Genomic DNA, 18,890 nt, shown 5'->3' with positions numbered 1-18,890 from the left:
TAATTTTCCTTTTCTTCACATTTCAAAGTTTTTCTCCTCATTGCTGCAAGTAAATAAAATGGCACAATTTAAAAATTCTATTTTTTAAAATGTGATTTGAGGCTTGTCAAAGATTCCAGTTTTTCTATTCTACCCATTGTGCAGGGCTTTCATAATTTTCATTTCTCTTTTGAACCCCTCAGGAACATGAGTTCAATTTTCTTCTCACATTCCACTAAGTCCTCTATCTCAACAACTACTGGATCATTTGTTAATGCAATCTGAAGGCCAAAATTTTTTTTATGTTAACTATTGTTTTCCCTGGTGATTTATCTGCTTATGCTCAAGGTCTCTGAATTATTTTTCTTTCTGAGATCTTTTGTCATTTCAATGTTTTAAAAACTATTCCCCCTGGTTTTCTCCTATTCACTTTCTGTCTCCTTTGATGTTTGTTTTCTCAGGAGCTTGATCTCAAATCTTCCCACATTAGGCAATTCATAGTTCATCAACCTAGATCTTTGCCCCAGATGACTATTGCGTGGTCCAACTGGACCCAGCTGAATGCTGTGCTCCTCCCTCAGGTGTGATGGAATACTGCCTTGCTCCCTTTTTCTCTCCCTCTCCTCTTCCCTATCTGAGCATTTGAGCATGCATACATATATATATGTATATATATATATGCACTGAGATGCACACAATGTTTTTTTTTCTGCTTACTTTGTTCCTTAGTTCCCTGGCTTGACACTCTTAGGTCACAATTTTGCAGCACTGATGCTACAGGGTTGCACTGGCCACAGTATCTGATAATGCTATCAATTAAGATATGGGGGGAATGGTGATTTATATCTGTAGAGGAACTATAATTCTCACACTGATAAAACCATGTATCCTTAAAATATTAAAGTATTTAAAGTTTATTAAGAATCAGTTATTATTGTTGTTGTTACGCCAAGTTTGGCGTATTATTTATATTTGGCCTATCATTTATATAACACTTCTGGGTTGCAAAATACTTTATATGTAATTTCATTTGAACACAACTATGAGATCAATGCTATACTATACCCAGACTTGCAATCCCAGTATCATCCTCAATTCTTTATTTTCTTAAACCTTCCACTTTCCCCATATCCACTCAATTAGTAATTGAGTCACGCCTGTATGACTGCAACAGCTTGTATTACTCTTTCTTTCTCAAGGTTCTCTTTTCTCCAGTCGCTTGTCAAATTGATCTTTCTAAAACTGATTTGACCATGTCACTCTCCTATTCGATAAACTTTGGGGCTCTATCACCTCCAGGATCAATTGTAAACCTTCAGTTTGGTTTTTAAAGATTTTCTAACTTTGTTTTTTCCTACCTTTCCATTTTTCTAATACAAAATGTAGTACTATGTACTCTGCCATTAGTGTTTCTCTCTCTCTCTCTCTCTCTCTCTCTCTGTCTGTCTCTCTCTCTCTCTCTCTCTCACACACACACACACACACACACACACACACACACACACACACACACACACACACACACACACACACCAACCCATCACCCAGCTCTGGACCTTTTCCTTGGCTCTCCTCCAGACTCTCTCCTTCCTTACCTCTGATTCTTGTTTCTTTCAGTCTTGACTCCTAGTAGAAGCCTTTCCTAGTCCTCTTTAATGTTAGTGCCCTGCCTTTGCTTATTATTCTATTACTATCTTCAGGTTATCTGCATGAATCTTTTTTATATACATGGTGGTTTGTATACTTTCTTCCCTGTTAGACAATGAGCCACTTGAAAGCAGAGCAGTTTGTATGTCTGTGTACCTTTCTTGTATTTCTAGGACTTAGCAAAATGCATAAAAGATGCTTGATAAATATTTAACTTTACCCATGTTACCAAGGTGCTTCATCAAGAACAGAGTGCTGACATAGGAAATTAGGAAGACCCAGATCTCACCTCTAATGATTAAGCTATGAGTCCCAGGCCAAATCACCTCAGTTTCCCCATATAAAAACAAGTTATAATAATGAACTCACAGGGTTGTTGTGATGCTAGGTAAATTTAAAAATGATTTATAAATAGTAGTTATTATTATTTCCTCACAGATAACATGTAATCTGATAGAGCAGATGGTATTGAGTCCTCTTTTACAAATGAGGAAACTAAAGATAAAAATAAAAAATAATTTGGGAGTGTCAGGGCCAGAACTCCAACTTGGTTCTTTATCTCTAGAACATTCTCAACTACAAAATACATCTTTCATGATCTCTCTCCAAGGAGCTAATAGTAATAATAATTATGAGAGATGATATTTACATGGCATTTAGTTTTTTTTTACAAAATGCTTTACAGGTGTTTACTTCTTTTAATTAGACATTATTAAGCCTGGATGACCAGAGACCAGGCTAGAATCCTATGGCACTAGGATGATACTTCCTATGTTTTCTTTTTTGAGATTTCAGACTTTAATCAGAAGAAATTTTTTTTTAGTTTAGTCTTAGTTTCCTTTCCCCCAGTCTCTTTCACTTACATATATACCAGAAACTTTATGATTATTTTCAGAAACTAAATAGCTGGTGTCTAAAATTAAGAATTCTAAGAGGCTTCAATTTTCTACAAAAGAGGCTGCTTTTAAAAGTATATGATGGTTAATCATTTAACAGTTCAAGAGTATGAAGTGGACAAAGTCTGAAAGCAAAATAGTAAAATTCTTTTCTGGGCTAATTTACTGTTTTAAACAGTATCACAAAGGAGTTCAAAATGAATGGTAAATTTTAAATTTTCTCAAGTGGCCAGGGAAAGAAAAAGGAAAAAGTTTGTGTGAGGTGGGGGAGAAAGCCAAGATTGAATAGAATGAACTATTAAATAAGATGACTATTACTAATGGGAAATATACTTGGAATTCTCATGAACTCTGGTCTCACACAAAAATCTAATGTATTTGCTATGCATACATTACTGGTACCCTGAAGTTATAGGAATTGGCAGTTTCTTACTAACTGACAAGCAACTTTCTAACCATTCTAGCAAATTTAATCTAGGAATACAATTAATAGACTATAATGCTTGGCCAGAAAAGAGCAATATGTTAATTAAAAAAGTATATTAAGTATCAGAAATCCACAGATGGATCTTGTTGAATTAAATATACATTCTAACTTCAAACTTCCCAGCATCTAAGCAAATCAAGATTTGGATTTCTCATTCTTTTCAAGGCGTAAGGAGAAAAAAAAAGTAAAGCAACTTGCTAGTCCTGAAGTAGAATTAGAACCCCCATTTGTTTCAGATGAAGGTTGTGGTATCAGTGTCAAGATTTGTTTCTTTAGTTTCCTGGCTTTTTTTTTTTTTTTGGAAGACTTATGAATAAAATTTAAGGAAGTCACTATGAAATATGTGTGTACATACATATTTGTATATTAGTATGCATGTGTACATATATACATTCACATATATATATATATATATATATGAACATAGTAGAATTTTTTACATCCTATAGTGAAAAAAGGCCTTTTATTTGCTAAAAAGAGCAGAAAAAATAATGGACTGTTGGTCTAGCATTCTTCCTAATATTTGACTGTTCTATGTAGTTTCAATCGTGGGTAATGAAAGACTGGGTTCTGTATCCATTCTGAAGTGGATAACAAAAATCTATAAGATGACCTGAAAACTTCATTATAGCCAACAGTGTGAACCAAATTTTCAAGTTTCTAACAAGCACTAAAACTAATTAAATTGGATTAACTTCCTTTGTCTGCCATAGTCTACTTTATATTAAAGGTGTTAACCAACTATTAAGCTCCTAGCTAAAAAGAGACAATCATATTTGAGAGTGTATATTATTATTTTTCTGCTTGTATGCAATAACAATGTTCAATATTAATTCAATAAAGTCAGAATGTAAAGCTATTCAAAATATGAATAGAAGAAATGATAGTTCATATATATCACTTAGAAGCTTATTAATATAATGTTTTAATTAATATAAGTTTCTAGAAGAGTCCTAATGTGTAATGGGAGTGTCTTGGAGAGACTGGACATGTATACTGACATTCTGTAATCACATAGGTATAAGATATATTGTTGACTGGTTGTAGAGCCTGAACTGTCTGGCTGCTAGGATTTCTTACATGACCTACTTTCTGATGAGACACAATGGACCTTGGGCTCTCCTCAAAGAAGCTGATGAAATGGCCCTCAGTATTACTTCTTCTTTTTCTTCTTCTTTTGCTTTTGCTGGGGCAATTGGGGTTAAATGACTTGCCCAGGGTCACACAGCTGGGAAATGTTAACTGCCTGAGGTCAAATTTGAACTCAGATCCTCCTGATTCCAGGAATGATGCTCCACTATGCCATCTAGCTGTCCCTTCTTCTTTCTCTAGGTTAATGGGTTAGAAATTCTGATCTTGTGAGTTTTGGGTCAAGAGAGCAAGGCTGTGGTGCCTCCAAGTTAATGTTCTACAAGCCATCTTAGCTGGCATCAATGTCCCAAGGAGCCCAAATTTAGCCCAGTAGTCACTTAGACAAGGACTTGCCTGCCAATCATACTCCATTTGGATATGAATTTTGATGAGAGCAATGCTATGCAAAAACTATACTAAATCTGAGCCCAGAGACCAAGGTAAAAGGGGAGAATGTCACTGAGGAATTAGAAGAAAAAAAATCTTTTTGTTCCTAATCTATTTTTGATGAAAATATCCCTCTGTTAAATGGTTTAATGGAACCAGAGTGCTAATTTAGCTAACGGTAGGGGACACAGCCAGTAACACTCAAGCTGAGAACATTAGGGAAAAGGTATCTTAAACTTCTCAGGGGTCCCCCCTTTGAATCCAAAAGGGAGAAAAGAAGCTGGATTGACTGGAAAAGAGTGAATGAGAGAGTACTTATTACCCTGAATACTTTTCTCATAACTATCTCCTGTTGGGTAGTCAGTGTAAGCATTATCTTAACAGATGTAAAATGAAGCTCAGAGAAATTAAGTAAAGGTCAAAATCTGATTGGATTGGGACCTTGGCTCAAAGGGTGGGTGTATTTCATTGGCAGAAATAGAATGTCCTAGTCTATGAATTTTAGCCTCTGCCCTCAAAGGAATCTTAACAATACATGTATTTACTTTTCTCTGGTCTACTTATGAGTAGTAATCCAGAAAACAGACTTGTCTGCTATATACCTCCTCAATATCCTTTGTCCACTAAATTTTACTATAAACTGTCACTAAATCCCTTGAATTCTATAAACTGAGCATGGAACCCTGTCTTGGAACTTTCAAAATTAGGGATAAGCAAGCAGAATAACAGATTTGCTCAAAGTCACATAATTATCAAGTTCTGGAGCTAATGCGCAGAATTCTTTTTTCTTTCTACTGTAATTTTTTTTCCTTTGTAAAATTAGGCATTATAAAGAAAAGTAAACTACATGTAAAAGATATATTAATTTGTTTTAATCAAGTAAAAGTCTCTATCACTTTAAAGAAACATAAACAACCCAACCCCTAAGATTTTTTTCTGTATTAGTCCCTCTCTGTTAAACACTACTTACCAAGACATATTAACAAAATCATTAAATAAGAAGTCAGACAATAGGGATTTGTCTTAACTTCATTACTTGAACTCAAGTCATTTTATGCAAGTCATGTCATGTAATTTTTCTAAAACTCAGTTTCCTCATCTGGAAAATGGGCATATCATAACAGTCTTACTATCTAATTTACAGGGTTGTTTTGGGGGAAAAAAGTGCTTTATAAATTTTAAAGTGCTATGCAAATATGGATTCTTACTGAAGACGCTTGGGTAAAAACATTAAAAAAAAATTTACAGAGAAGATTCTCTTTGGTCTCCTTTTTCTTAAATATATATTTTTGAGTTCCAGAAAAACTTATGTGTGAAGGCAGAAAGGTAAATAAAGACTGAGCTAAAAATTATATAGCAAAGAATTAAAGAAAAATTTAAGATCATAGATAAGATCAAAAATTTAGAAATGGAAAAAAACCTTAAAAGGTCATCTAGCCCAAATGTGCCATTTTCACAGATGAAGAAATCGAGGCCCTGAGAGACAGACTTGCCTAAAGCCAAACAGATAATTAAATTGGACTTATAAGATTTGAACTCATGCCCTTTAGTGTTCTTTTCACTGACCCATGTTGTACTTCTTAAAAATTTAACTTATCATCTGTTATGGAATACTCTTTAGTCACAGATCTTAAATGCTTATACATATTATTCCTATCTGAGTTCATTTCCATGTATTTTCCCTCTTAATTTTAAATTACTGTCAAACTTTTTCTTCTACTATGGAGTCCATTTCTCACTTAATTTTTTCAATTCTTTATGTTCTTAATATGATAGAATGCCTGTTCTTCCCTAATTTATAGTAAAAGAAGCATTACTTTTAAATAAAAAAGCTACAGTATGACTTAAGAAAAGCTCTCTATACCACTGTTTTTGAAGCCTTATCATTTAATGGAGGAAAACCTAAGTTCAGGGTTCTGACACATCCATGTTAAAAATAGAGTATAAAACTAAAGTAACTAGCCAAGCTAAGTTCATGTAAGTATATAACCAAAAGGTAGAACAAAGGCAGAACACTAAATCATGATTTTTTTGTGGCCTTACTAAACTAAAACTATTAAGATGTGGGAGGGAAACAATCTGTGTGGTAAAGAGAATATCCATCTCAATCAAAATAATGGGTGTTTTAAAGCTTTCTAAAGTTAAATCAATGCCATTTATGTTCCTATCACTTTTTTATATCTGATTTTTAAAATAAGGCTGGTGTCTACCAAGAGCCTTTGTTTAAAAAAAAAATAACCTCTTAATTGTATTTCAATATAAACGATTTCCTTTGTCTTCTTCTAAATTTTGGCTTGTTCATTTAAAAATTTCATTCAGAGAAGGGTGTGTCCATGACACACACCCACAAAATTGTGACCCTGCTCTATAGCAAAATATTCGGCATGAACATGTACTTAGGATGATTTTTCAGCCAAAACAAATTTCCATAAAAGATGTTTTTCACCAAAAAGGCTGAAAAAGACTAATAGAAATAGAGTTGTGACAACAATCCTAAAAATGAAAACCCCATTTTTTCATAAATGGGCATTAAGATACCTTGCCTTTTCTTTCTAACAACATTTCTATTTGAGCTGTTTTTCAACTATATTGGAGGTAATCTTTGAAGATATGTGTTACTTGATGTCTTTTCCCTTCACAGCAAAAAGGGAGAACTACAAAAATGGAATCTTACAGTAAGACACAGTAAATGACACAAGTAATTCTGTTAAATTGCCTACATTAAAAAGATGAAAAGAAGTGATGATTCTTTGGAGAGGTAGAGGGCAAAAATATATTTGGAAATGAATTTAATAAAAATTGAAAATGTATCAATGTACATAAAAAAATTAAGACTATAAAATAGCAAAGAAGTGATAATTTTGAGAAAATATTTCTCTAGGAGGATTGGTTTTGATGGAAGTTGAATCAGATTAGAAATAGGTAAAACTTGTTTACTTAGTAAGACATTTCCCCAAATATACTATATACATACATATATGTATATACATACTATACTAATTTCATTATTTTAGTCCATTTTCTAGTCATAGTTATATACCAAATTTTTTACTCTTCTACATTCAAATTCTTTTAACTCTCCAACACTTTCCCTATTTTATTGGAGGCATCTAAGTAATGAGTAGCCAGAAAAAACCCTCTCCCCAATATCCCAACCAATGAGCTATATCTTAGCAAGTATTTTATGCATTTCACAATGAAAAATAAAACAAAGTAAGTGGCCTACAAACAAAACACAATGAACTTACTATCCCAAATGTATTAGAATTTACAAAACAAAAGAAAGTTACAAAAAACTTTCCAAAAATTTGGAAAAATTCTTACAAACTGCATAACCATAACAATAAGCTTCCTACATTTCACATTATTCTTAGGTTCTACAAAGTCAAAGTATGTAAAGCTCCAAACCATTCAAAGTCCTTTTGATAGCTAAACCATGACTGTGTAGCTTTATCTATCATGATATATACGACCTTTCTGAAAATAAAAAAAAAGAAGGGAAACTATGGAGATTAACAAGAATAAAAATAAAATAAAATAAAACAAAACAATTTGACATATGGAGTCCAAAGTTTGATTTCTGTCTGTGAGTGTAGATGTATTAATGTCAAAGGTAAGACTAGAGAGAGAACTCACCTGTTTTCTTCCTCAAGATCTGCTAGAATTCTCTCTAGCTCCCCTCTTTCCTCACTCTCTAAGGAAATCAAGATCTGGGCAGGACTACGAGGCTGGCTCAGGGGGGACTCCTGGTTCAAACTTTGGCAGTAATGCTGGATTAACAAATGTTCATCATCTCTGGAAAATACAATTGAAAAAGTTGGTTTTCCCCCATTTTTTTGCCCTTATAGCAAATCACTAACACTTGTAAAGAAGCGTGATTTGTATGTGTGTGCACTGAAAGAGATAATATCCTATGATTTTTAAAGTATCTCAGCTTCTACTTTTAAGGATATTTCAAATTGAGTGGAGTTTAAGATACATTTAGTGACAAAACCATGTAAACTCTTAGTTAAGGTGATTAGCTTTTGGCAATTTGCATGGCCTTAGAACTAGCAGAGCTGCTACTGGGATTTTAAATAAGAGGACTAACCCAAAGTTATGGAAACTCCTCTTCCCTCCTAAATATGGTAGTATTTTTCAGAACATTTTTAAAAAGTCCAGATTAGTTTAAATAAATCCAACATGGTTTTTTTTGTTTATTTTTAGATCTGACCTATGATTCTGTCAATGTAAAGATCTCCCAGTAAGTAAACTTTACCAATCCTCTGCATTTTTTAATATAAGAAGAGTATCTGGGACACTGATAGGTTAAGCAACCTATCCTATGGTTATACACTCAGTATGTGTCATAAGTGAAACTTGAAAGTGCTCTATTTTTTAAATTAGCTTAAAAATTTAATAAACATTTAAGAAAACTCAAGAAAAATATATAACGGAGCAAAACAAATTCCCTCACTGGCCATTTGAATATAAGTTTTCTTAAATCCACCATGGAATGTGATCCCTACCATGTCTACTTTCTAAGTGAAGAATGAAAATCATCTTTTTTGAGTCCAAATAAAGCACTACTTATGCAAGTATATATTTCTTCCTTTTAAAAACTACATTAACTAGAAGGTACCCCAATGTACATTTATCAATACATTTTTTAGTCCAATTGCTGAATGGATGTTAAAATAAATGGATGTGGAAAAAAAGTTTTGCTAATTAATTATAAAGATTCAGGAGATTTCAAAATAGTTGTTAACTTTTAATCTTATAATTAGATCTTTAAATGTTTGTATTTTAGGAAACATCTAACTTTTTTCTCTGGGAAATAGATACTATTTAATACATAGGTAGAAATAATTTAATAAATGGATACTGGATCCTCAAGAGTCACTCAGCCTTATCTCTAGATGTAAGTAAGTAAGCAAACACTTCATTCCATCTCACTGAGAGGATCAAACCTGATGTTTCAGGCTAGATGCTATTTAAATATTTTCCTTTCAACTTAATGTCTTAGAGCACTTTTCCTTATCAATTTTCATTTTTTTCATCCTTTGAAGAAAAATTCATATGTTATTCTAAGTAGAGTTAACCATTTCTTTCCACAAAAAGTAAAGTAATTAGGTTACATTAATATCTCAAGGAAAAAATCCAGAATTTATCAATTTGCTTAATACTTATAATGTGTTATAAGTTGAAAAGTTTAAAAGTTTGGTAAAAAGAAGTTACTTGATGTCACTAGTGAATTCAACTATTTCTCTTCCTCAAATTGAGTTAAATTGGTTTACATGTTTAAACAAAGCCTAAGAATTTTTTTAAATTACTGCACAATTTCCCAAATTATTTAAGAAAATATGTAATGATTTTTGTGACCCTCAGCTCCTCCCTGTAACAAAGGCTCTTTTATTTAAAACCACTATTCTTCTGATGCTGCTGTGTCAAGCATTTAACTATCCAGTAAATTAAAAATTATGGATCACCCAAAGGATAATAAAGGATATGTTTGGGTGTAAAAAGGCTATATCATATTACCAATGAAGCATCAAAAATAAAATAAAGAGGAAGGGATATTCACATAATGTCAAGAAATCTAGAGTAATGGTCTCTAAACTTCCTTGATCATGTAGTACTTTCAGTAAAAAAAAAAAAAAATTATAAACATATCCTTAATCATAAAGCACATATATAAACTACTACACAAATAATTATATGTATTATAAAATCTGCATAAAATATTAACTTTCAAAAATGAAATAAAAGAAAAATAATCCTAGAGTCAACTCTATTGAGCATGGGGGTAGAAGGGTGACATGACAAGACTTACTCCTTAGAAGATCAGTTTGGGATTTCTGCACTGGTATGGGGAGAGATGGTGAAAATCTAAATTGGGGTGGTAGTTATGGGATTAGAGAAGGGAATAAATAAAAACAGATATGAAGATCTGTAAACTTATTAAATATATGACATGAGGGATGCATGTCAACAAAAGCCTCTCACAAGTATGGTGGGTTCTTTAGCAGTAACAAGGAAGGCTGGCAGAGTGGAAGGTTGGAGGGGGAAAGATAATGTAATGAGATTTAAGATACAGTTTACAACCCATTCATGCCTATTCTTCCCATGTAACTTTATCCCATTCAAAATGAAAAAGGATGAAAGCAGCATGCTTCACTCACCAGTCCCTGCCCTTCAAAGGGCGAGTGCTGTAGTCACAAGTTGATCTGGGGAGCAAGGAGTATGATGGGAAGAGTATATATAATTTTCCCCAGTATTATCTGTGTAGTGACTACTGAGAATGTACTAGTAGTTATGAAGTTATAATTTCTCTGAGAGATTGACATCTGTCTCAGAAGAGGTCAGGCTGGGAATTTATACAGTAGAAGTAAGGAAGGGAAAAGTATAAGATATGTGTGGCTGTGCTATAAACAAACTAACAAATGAGCATAGAAGTAAGGCTAGAATTTTACTAATCTTCACACTTCCCTGTTATTTGATTATACATAACCCAAGGCATTAGTCCCTGATTTTGAGACTACTAATCTGGAGGAAATCCCCAAATATGATGAGTGGTTCCATGAAGAAGACTGATTAGTAAGAAATGTAGACAAGAACCTCACAGGATGAGAGGGCCAAGATCTACATCTCATTACATTATTTTCCAAACCCACCTTTACACAACCCATAAAGGGAATACCTGCATAGATGAGATCACTAATCCAGCCAAGTATTTAAGTAAGATACCTGTTACTTTAAAAAGTCAAACAACAACAAAAAGAAGTTTTGCTGAAATAACTTGCAGATTTCTTAGTTAATTTCATTCTCTCTTTTGGAATTTAATAATTATCTTAAATAAGTATGTAAATGATAAATAATTTGACTTTAACTTAATTTCAATAATTTTGATCACTGACCATTATCAGCAAACAAGGCCATCCCCAGTTATTCTGATCTATAATTTTGCCACTGGACCTAGATGGCTTTGGAGGGGAAAGTGAGGCAGGTGACTCTGCACAGCCCTCCTTTTCTTAAATCCAATTCACTTGAAATGTCATGGTCCTCCTTGAGAATAAAGGACAAACAACTGTCAAGGACCTAAATTTATTTAAAGTTATTGTTAAACATTTAGGAATTTGGAATATTTCTTTTATCCCTAATAGCTGGAAATATCATAAAATCTTAGACTTGGGAGGAATTTCAAAGATCTTCAGTAACATGGAAAGTCTGCTTTAATTATTAGGAAGACTGTCTTTAATGTTTTTTATGTTTTCCATTGGCCCTAGTTCTGAATTCAGACACCAGAAGAACAAGTATTCTTCTAAATTATGATCTTTGAAGACAACAATAAGCCTATTCTTTTCTAAGTCCTACCTCTTCTAACCTAAGCTTCTTTAAACCCTTTAACAAATTTTTATATGGTTTCATTTAATTTTCCTTGATACACTTTTCTTAAATTAGATCTAAGTTATCAATACTGGTCTCAAAATTTAGCACACAGAACTTTTTATAATAATTATACTGTATTCAAACATAGACAAAGTACAGTTAAATTATCATCTTTCTCTCTGGAAACTTAGTGCCCCTAAGATTACATTAGCTTTTGTTCATTTATTTGTTCACTTTTTTGATTTAATGTGAACTACTATCTAGCCACTGACTTATTTGACTGGCATTTCCCCTATTGTATTTGTAACTTTTTAAACCCAAGTACAGGACTTTAGTTCTACTAAATTTCATTTTATTAGATTTAGTCCTTTGTTTCAGCCTGATAAATTCATTTTGTATTTAATTTTCAGCATTCAACATATTATCTCTTCCTAGCTTATGTTACCTGACAAAAAAGCACATCATAGATTCATTCAAGTCACTGATAAAAATTTTAAACAGAGCAGCTCCATGACTAGAACTCTATAACATAGTGCTAAAGATCTCCCTTTAGGCTTACACTGATTCATTACCTAACACTCTTTGGTTTGAATAATTCAACCAGTTCCAAAGGTACCAAAATGAGTAATTTCCAACAAAAAATTTTAAACAGTTAATTCTCAATCATCTATACTAAGCACGTAGTTATAGCCTGAATTTGTTTGAATGGTCTGTGTATTCCCAAAGCATCATGGATGACCCAAACAGCAGATAATGCTAAAGTAATTTTAATTTAGCTCTGTAATACATTAAATGATTCTCTGGCAGTTGATTTTCTTTCTTAATTAGGTTTTGATTAGGATGATATTAAGATTGGTTTATATTCCCTGAGCTGTATGGTGAGTGGAAGCATCCAAGAATAAACTTTGTTGAAGCAGTGGGAGGGAGAAAGGCCAGATTAAAAAATTTTAAGTGGATAATGCATATGTAGATAACTGATGGGTAGAGAAAACTCAGGATCTGGTTTTATATTTGTCTTATTCTTCTGATATTTTCCCTTACATACTAAATGATTTAAACAATTTTCATGGTTTTATCTAGTATGAAAAAGTCAAAAGTGCTTGTCAATCCTTGAACTTTTCCTAGCTATTATTTTGTGTACATTTCCTCTTGAACTAGCTGCTTTGTTTTTAATGGCAAACAAATATAATGGGTCTGAAAAAGAAAAGCCTGACTTTTTTCATAGCATCTAAAAGTGCTATACATCACTGACTTGACCCAACTGAAGATCTCAGTTAATTCTAACTTGCTGCCATTCTGTGCTCTTCCTCTTTACTATGTCAGTCAAAAATCTATTTTTATTTAAAGACTTCATAGAATTATTTTTTCTCTTCCAGACCAAAATCTGGCATATTCTTTTTAGACCACTACTACAACCTTTTTTTAGTGCGATTCTCCGAATCTGTTATTATCCCTGAACACAGTCTTTTGCTGAAGATGCTCTGCATCTTCACTAAAGCAGTCTTTTTACTCCTTGACACTTAGAAGTGTCTTTCCAGGGGAAAACAATTCACCTTTTGTTTTGATGTCTCTCACCAGACTACCTCACTTTCGTTAATTCCTGAGGCTTATAACGTATATGCAAATGTGTATAACTGAATCCCTTTGAACCTCTCAAAGAAAATATTCAATTTGGTTCCATGAAAAAAAAAAAAAGCTAGATACTTATAAAATTCTAAGAAGGTCTACTGAAATAATGTCATCTTACATAGATTACAACTTTTTTCATTTTTCCATAGTAAGAAAGGCTATAGAAGAATAATTTTACAAGTTGATACAGAATCCCTTAATATATGGATTATTAAAAGAATACTGTTTAATGTTATTAAAATGTGCATCTATTTGTCCCTGATGACTGAAGGTAGCAGTTATTGCATGGGTCAGTCCCATGAAAGATGGTTAGGGTTAAAAAAGGAAAGGAAAAAGTCCATGTACAAATCCCAGAAAGCAAGAATATGCTTTCCTGATTGATTTCTATACTGTGGTATCTCTCTCTCATAAGCAATTTCATTGTCAGGAACATTTTATAAAAAGAGACAGGATACTTACATGCTCTCATTAGGAGAAATGCTATCATTTAGATAAGATCCATTGCTGTTTTCCATTTCTGCTAGCCTGATGAAAAACGTAAAAGCTCATTAAAACTTATATGACTTACTAGAAACTATTCAAGACGTGTTCTAGCATTCCTGAAAACTTAAAAGATAAATCACTTAATTATGAGAAATGAATTTTCCTTATCAAAGGATATAATGAGGATTTCAAATGATTTTAACACTGTCTGATCATTTAGAAGAATACATAGCAGAAGCTAACTAGCAGAAAACAGGACTCAAATGGTGAGTTCTAAATGGATTCACATTTTGTTTTCCCTTTTCCAAAGAATAAGAGGAGGGAGAAAAAAATTAGGCCTTTGTTCTTTTAAGAGAGATTCCCGATATATTTCATATAGAAGGGAAATCTGGGAAAGATTTCTTAGACTGGAGACAGGAATTAGATTTTTTTTTCCTTGCTTATCTTATACAAATATTAAAATATTTTGGCCAGTTAGATTTTCATTAAAAACAGTAAATAATAAATGATAAAAATAATTAAGAGTGGTTCCATATGAAAGATACTATGTGTCAAAAATCTGTCTTTAGCTTCCTGGGAAATGTCAGTCCTTTGCTAAGGATTTTAACCTTTTATTGACTCTCTCCATCTCTAAAAAAATAATGGCTCTTTACAAGAGGGGTATGAAGGAAAGGCTAACACTCCCATAATTTTTGCATGTTTCAGGAAAAAAAAAAAACACCTAGTCAATTATAATTTTTATTATAATTTTTTTTACTGATTAAATGTCCTATCATAGATATCAAAATTAGCTTAAACCTAAGAATGTTGGCCAACAAAGGGGTTAAGTGAATCACCACTGTCAGTCTTATCTTCCTCATCATTTTATTGGAAAATTAAGTCAATATTTTTGTCACTCATGTGATACAGAGTCAACTGAGGCATCTATTGATGCTTCAAATTCTTAGGAGATTGCTAACTTCATAGTGATATGATTGCCTTTAGGCTTTAAAAATTCTGTTTGAAAAAATGGTTGTTAAAAGCAAAAATAGAATGAAGAGACAAAATTTATATGCCCGCATTTGTGCAACTTTGCTCTTTACTTATGGATTTAGTGTCTGCAAACATCATGCAGTGGTGGGACATGCAAGTTAAAGAGTAATCTGATTAGCAGAAAAGTTCTGGAAACAAAAATTATTTATAAAAAAGTATTAATCCAGTTTCCTTGGATTAGTTATTTCAATAAAATATTTTCCTGGCATTCAACTGGTCTCATACCTGCTAGCATAATGCTCAATGCGTGAATGAGTATCATCATGTGAGAGCTGAGGGGACGAGGCAGGCCTATAAGGCAGAAAATGTGATTAGTCACAGACACCATCCATCAAGCTCAAAAAACCCCACAAAGTTCTTTATATACATGGCCTTGAATTTACTAATTTAAATTGGTGCTTTATATGACCTACTTTTCCTTATACTCATTGTCCATATTTCTAAAACCTAAGTAATTATTAGGTACATTCCAAAGAATTCTTTCTTATACCATATGTTTGGTTTTTTCCCTTAGAAGCCACAAAAGAATATGAAGAATTCTGATAAATATCTATTGTAGCAAATATTAGGATAAATAACATCCCCTCTCAACCAACTTTTATTATCCCATGGTTTCAACCCTATATACGATTCAAAAATATTTTTTAAAAACCAGTTCTACAAATGAGTTATACATTTTTCTTTTTCTCTATACTATGTGCTTAATATTTCATTTTTTAGGATCAAGGAATTTTGGCTTCAGGAAAACTAATCTAGCAATCTATGATATTGTGTACTCTTATATTTTACACTGAGCTTGGATTTCATAGAATCATAGAAATTTTAGATTAAGGAAGGAACATATAAATATCTATACTTTGTAAAAATCAGGGATAATCAGTCACTTAACATTCAAAGGAATTTTGCTGTTTCCATGTATCCATGCATGTTAGTGTGGGAATAAGTAAGAATGAAATATACATAGAATTCTTAGTTCTACCATACTTCTTTGAAGCATTTTTTTTGACAAGGTCAACACACTTTCAACTTTCCAAGTCTGACCCACACAGAGGCCTTGAAGATGAAATTTTTTTAAAGATGCTAATAACTTTTTGTTTCAATGAGTAAAAGGAACTTTCTTTAAAAGTTGATCCCTCTATATGGCAATCAAAAAAGTCATGGCAACATGACTTATAAGAAAAAGCGTCCTTAATTTAATAGTTAATGTCCAAACGTCATTTCATAGAAAAAGCCTTAAGAAAGAGATCTCATACAATGCACACTTAGACAATTTCTCCCTGTATAAAGAATCACACTAGAATTTCTCCAGGATCAATATATGATTTCAGGAAAAAAAAAATGAACTGAGTCTGGAATATACTTCCCAATTCCACTTGTAAAAATGCTGCTTTACAGTCTAGCTCATGCCATGTCCCTGAAAAGACCAGTCCTGATTTCCTTCCAGCAGAAGCAATGTCTTCCTCCTATGAATACTTAGTGAATTTTATTTGTACTTCATTTATGGACAGCATCTTTTACTTTGTTAGAAAGGAAGAAAATCTCTCTTCCAAATGACTCCATTAACCTGGACAAGTCAAAAATCTTTCAGTTTTCTAACCTAGACATGTCAAACTTGTGACCACAACTTACATGCAGATAGCAAAATTCCTAAGTATGCCTTGAATTAGATTAAAATGTAAAAGTAAAATATTTAATGAATTAAAAATATATAACGGAAAATAGATTATGTTAATTTGTGGCTTTCTAAGATAACATGTGGCCTGCAGAAATCTATTTCTATGTGACTTTGACACCACTGTTCTAGACAAATTTCTTAAGTTTCAGAGAAGGTACGACATATGCATATATAGAGTTCTCCAAACAGGAAAACCATGATTCCTCATGCCAGTGAAATAATAGGTTTAGATCTGCATTGGTCAGGTCACATGTCTTATCTCCTCAATTAGACTGCAAAATTATTAAAGACAAGAACCTGGTTTTAAGCTTCAGTTCCTTCTCAGAGATGGATGGAGCATCTTCCCTAGTAGATAGTCAAAAAAGTTTCCTGAACTGAATGAAAATCAAATACTCCTGAATGAAGAGTTATTGTCATAAGCTTTTTACATGTATACACATACATCTTTGTGTGTGTATACATATATGTATGTATGTATATATGTATATATGTATATATATATATATATATATCTTAAAATAATTTTCTCTTGATTAAACAAAAAACACTAATCATGAAACTAATGGCTTCTAAGCCAATTTTCATCATAACCAAGTTTTGACATACTAGATTTAACTACAACGACATTTAAGAAATTTAAAAGATGACCATCTCCACATAAGCTATGGCACTAGAGAACTCCCTGGTGCTCATGCTTGCTTTCTCCTCAAAATATTTCCTATTTATTTGCCTGTGTAAATGTTATAATCCCCAATAGGAGACAAGCTCATCAAGAGTAGTGGTGGTTTTTAGCTTTATCTCCTCAGTGTTTATAAGATAAGGGACACTTTAAAAATGACTGTTCAATGAAATAGTCAGTTGATTTCTCAAAGACATATTTTTGGGACAACTTAGAATTAGAAAAATTTTACATAACTCTTTTCCAAAAATATTTCTAACATCTATACTACAATGGAGAATTTAGTGCTTTGGTCCCTGGGTTAAGCTATAAGTCCATGTCATTTTCTTCTGGAATGTGTCACTAATATTTATTTTCCTATCTTACACATGATCTATAAACTCAGAGTCACTTTAGAAGGTGAATGAAGGTTATTTGCCTATTTCACTATTTAACTGTTTTGCTAAATGATGGACATTAAAAAAATCCCTGAAGCCTTTTCAAGAGCGTTCTCACCAAAAGTTTTTTCAATTCAAGAATACATAAACAATAAAATTTTAGCATATCTTTTTCCACAGCAGATAATTCTTTAACATTTTTTTCCTTATGGATTTATATACCCTCAATTCCAGAACATGAGGGCTCTGTGCAGCAACACCATACCCAATAAAAAGTCAAGAGGTGATGTATCAAGAGCCTAAAGAAACAAACACTTAAGATGAAAGAAGAAAATGAACAAAGAAGGGGAGTATTGTGTAGGGAGAAAGTTAATTTGAAATTCTGTTAAAAGTCTTAAATTGTTTAGCTCAGACACATAACCAGAAAAATAAAAAACAATTACCTATTTCTGAAAAAAAAAATACAAGTAAAACTTTTTTCCCCGTAAAAAGAAATTTAAGTCTCTTCTGTAATTTATACTATTTTCTATTAAGGCCTAAGGACATTGCCACAGAAAGACAGATTTCTAGTTTATTTCACCATTATTTGCAATGAACAAATTTTCACCCATTTATATTCCAAGGCATTTCTGTTAACAGTTTAAGTGTCTTGACTATGGACACAGTAAAGTCTGTCAGGTTTAACTTAATAAAAATATAAGAATGAGTTTAATCAGAAAGTTACAAAGACTGTGTCAATCCCAAGCAGAGGGTTTGTTACCAAAATTACTGTAGTATGATAAATGTTTTCAGCCATGGCCATTCATGGGGAATATCTATTACAGAGAAAAGGATTTGCTATCTACATGAGTACTCATACTTTTGAAACCTCTTACCACTGAAGGGATAAAATCAGAACTTAGGAAAATGAGCTTTAGCTAAAGTATTAGAGGCTGGGCATTGTCAAAGTGTCCAAAGGGAATGAGGGTCTAAACTAACTCCTAATGTAAATGCTTGCATTGTCTTCCTGAATAAAGAAATACCATGATCACAAAATTTATTTTCATCATAAAATCTAAGACAAACCACCTCTATTTTCCAAATGAGGGAACTGAGGGTTAGTGCAGCCATGTGGCTTGCT

General features: G+C 32.6%; 1 protein-coding gene across 5 annotated transcripts in view; it reads right to left on the bottom strand.

The window, feature by feature from the left end:
- Nucleotides 1-18,890, bottom strand: part of DMD (dystrophin) — a 2,219,276-nt gene that overhangs the window by 41,625 nt on the left and 2,158,761 nt on the right. For all 5 annotated transcript variants that reach the window (XM_051991017.1, XM_051991012.1, XM_051991013.1 and 2 more), the window contains 3 exons: nucleotides 15,265-15,330; nucleotides 13,984-14,049; nucleotides 8,164-8,322 (listed from right to left, as the gene is read on the bottom strand). In XM_051991017.1, coding sequence (XP_051846977.1) covers nucleotides 8,164-8,322; nucleotides 13,984-14,049; nucleotides 15,265-15,330 — 291 coding nt within the window. The remainder of the gene's footprint in view (nucleotides 1-8,163; nucleotides 8,323-13,983; nucleotides 14,050-15,264; nucleotides 15,331-18,890) is intronic.

This window comes from Antechinus flavipes, chromosome 3, assembly GCF_016432865.1.
Source record: "Antechinus flavipes isolate AdamAnt ecotype Samford, QLD, Australia chromosome 3, AdamAnt_v2, whole genome shotgun sequence".
Taxonomy (NCBI): Eukaryota; Metazoa; Chordata; class Mammalia; order Dasyuromorphia; family Dasyuridae; genus Antechinus; species Antechinus flavipes.
Note: the sequence above shows the minus strand (reverse complement) of the source record. Positions and strands in the feature narration are given on the sequence as shown.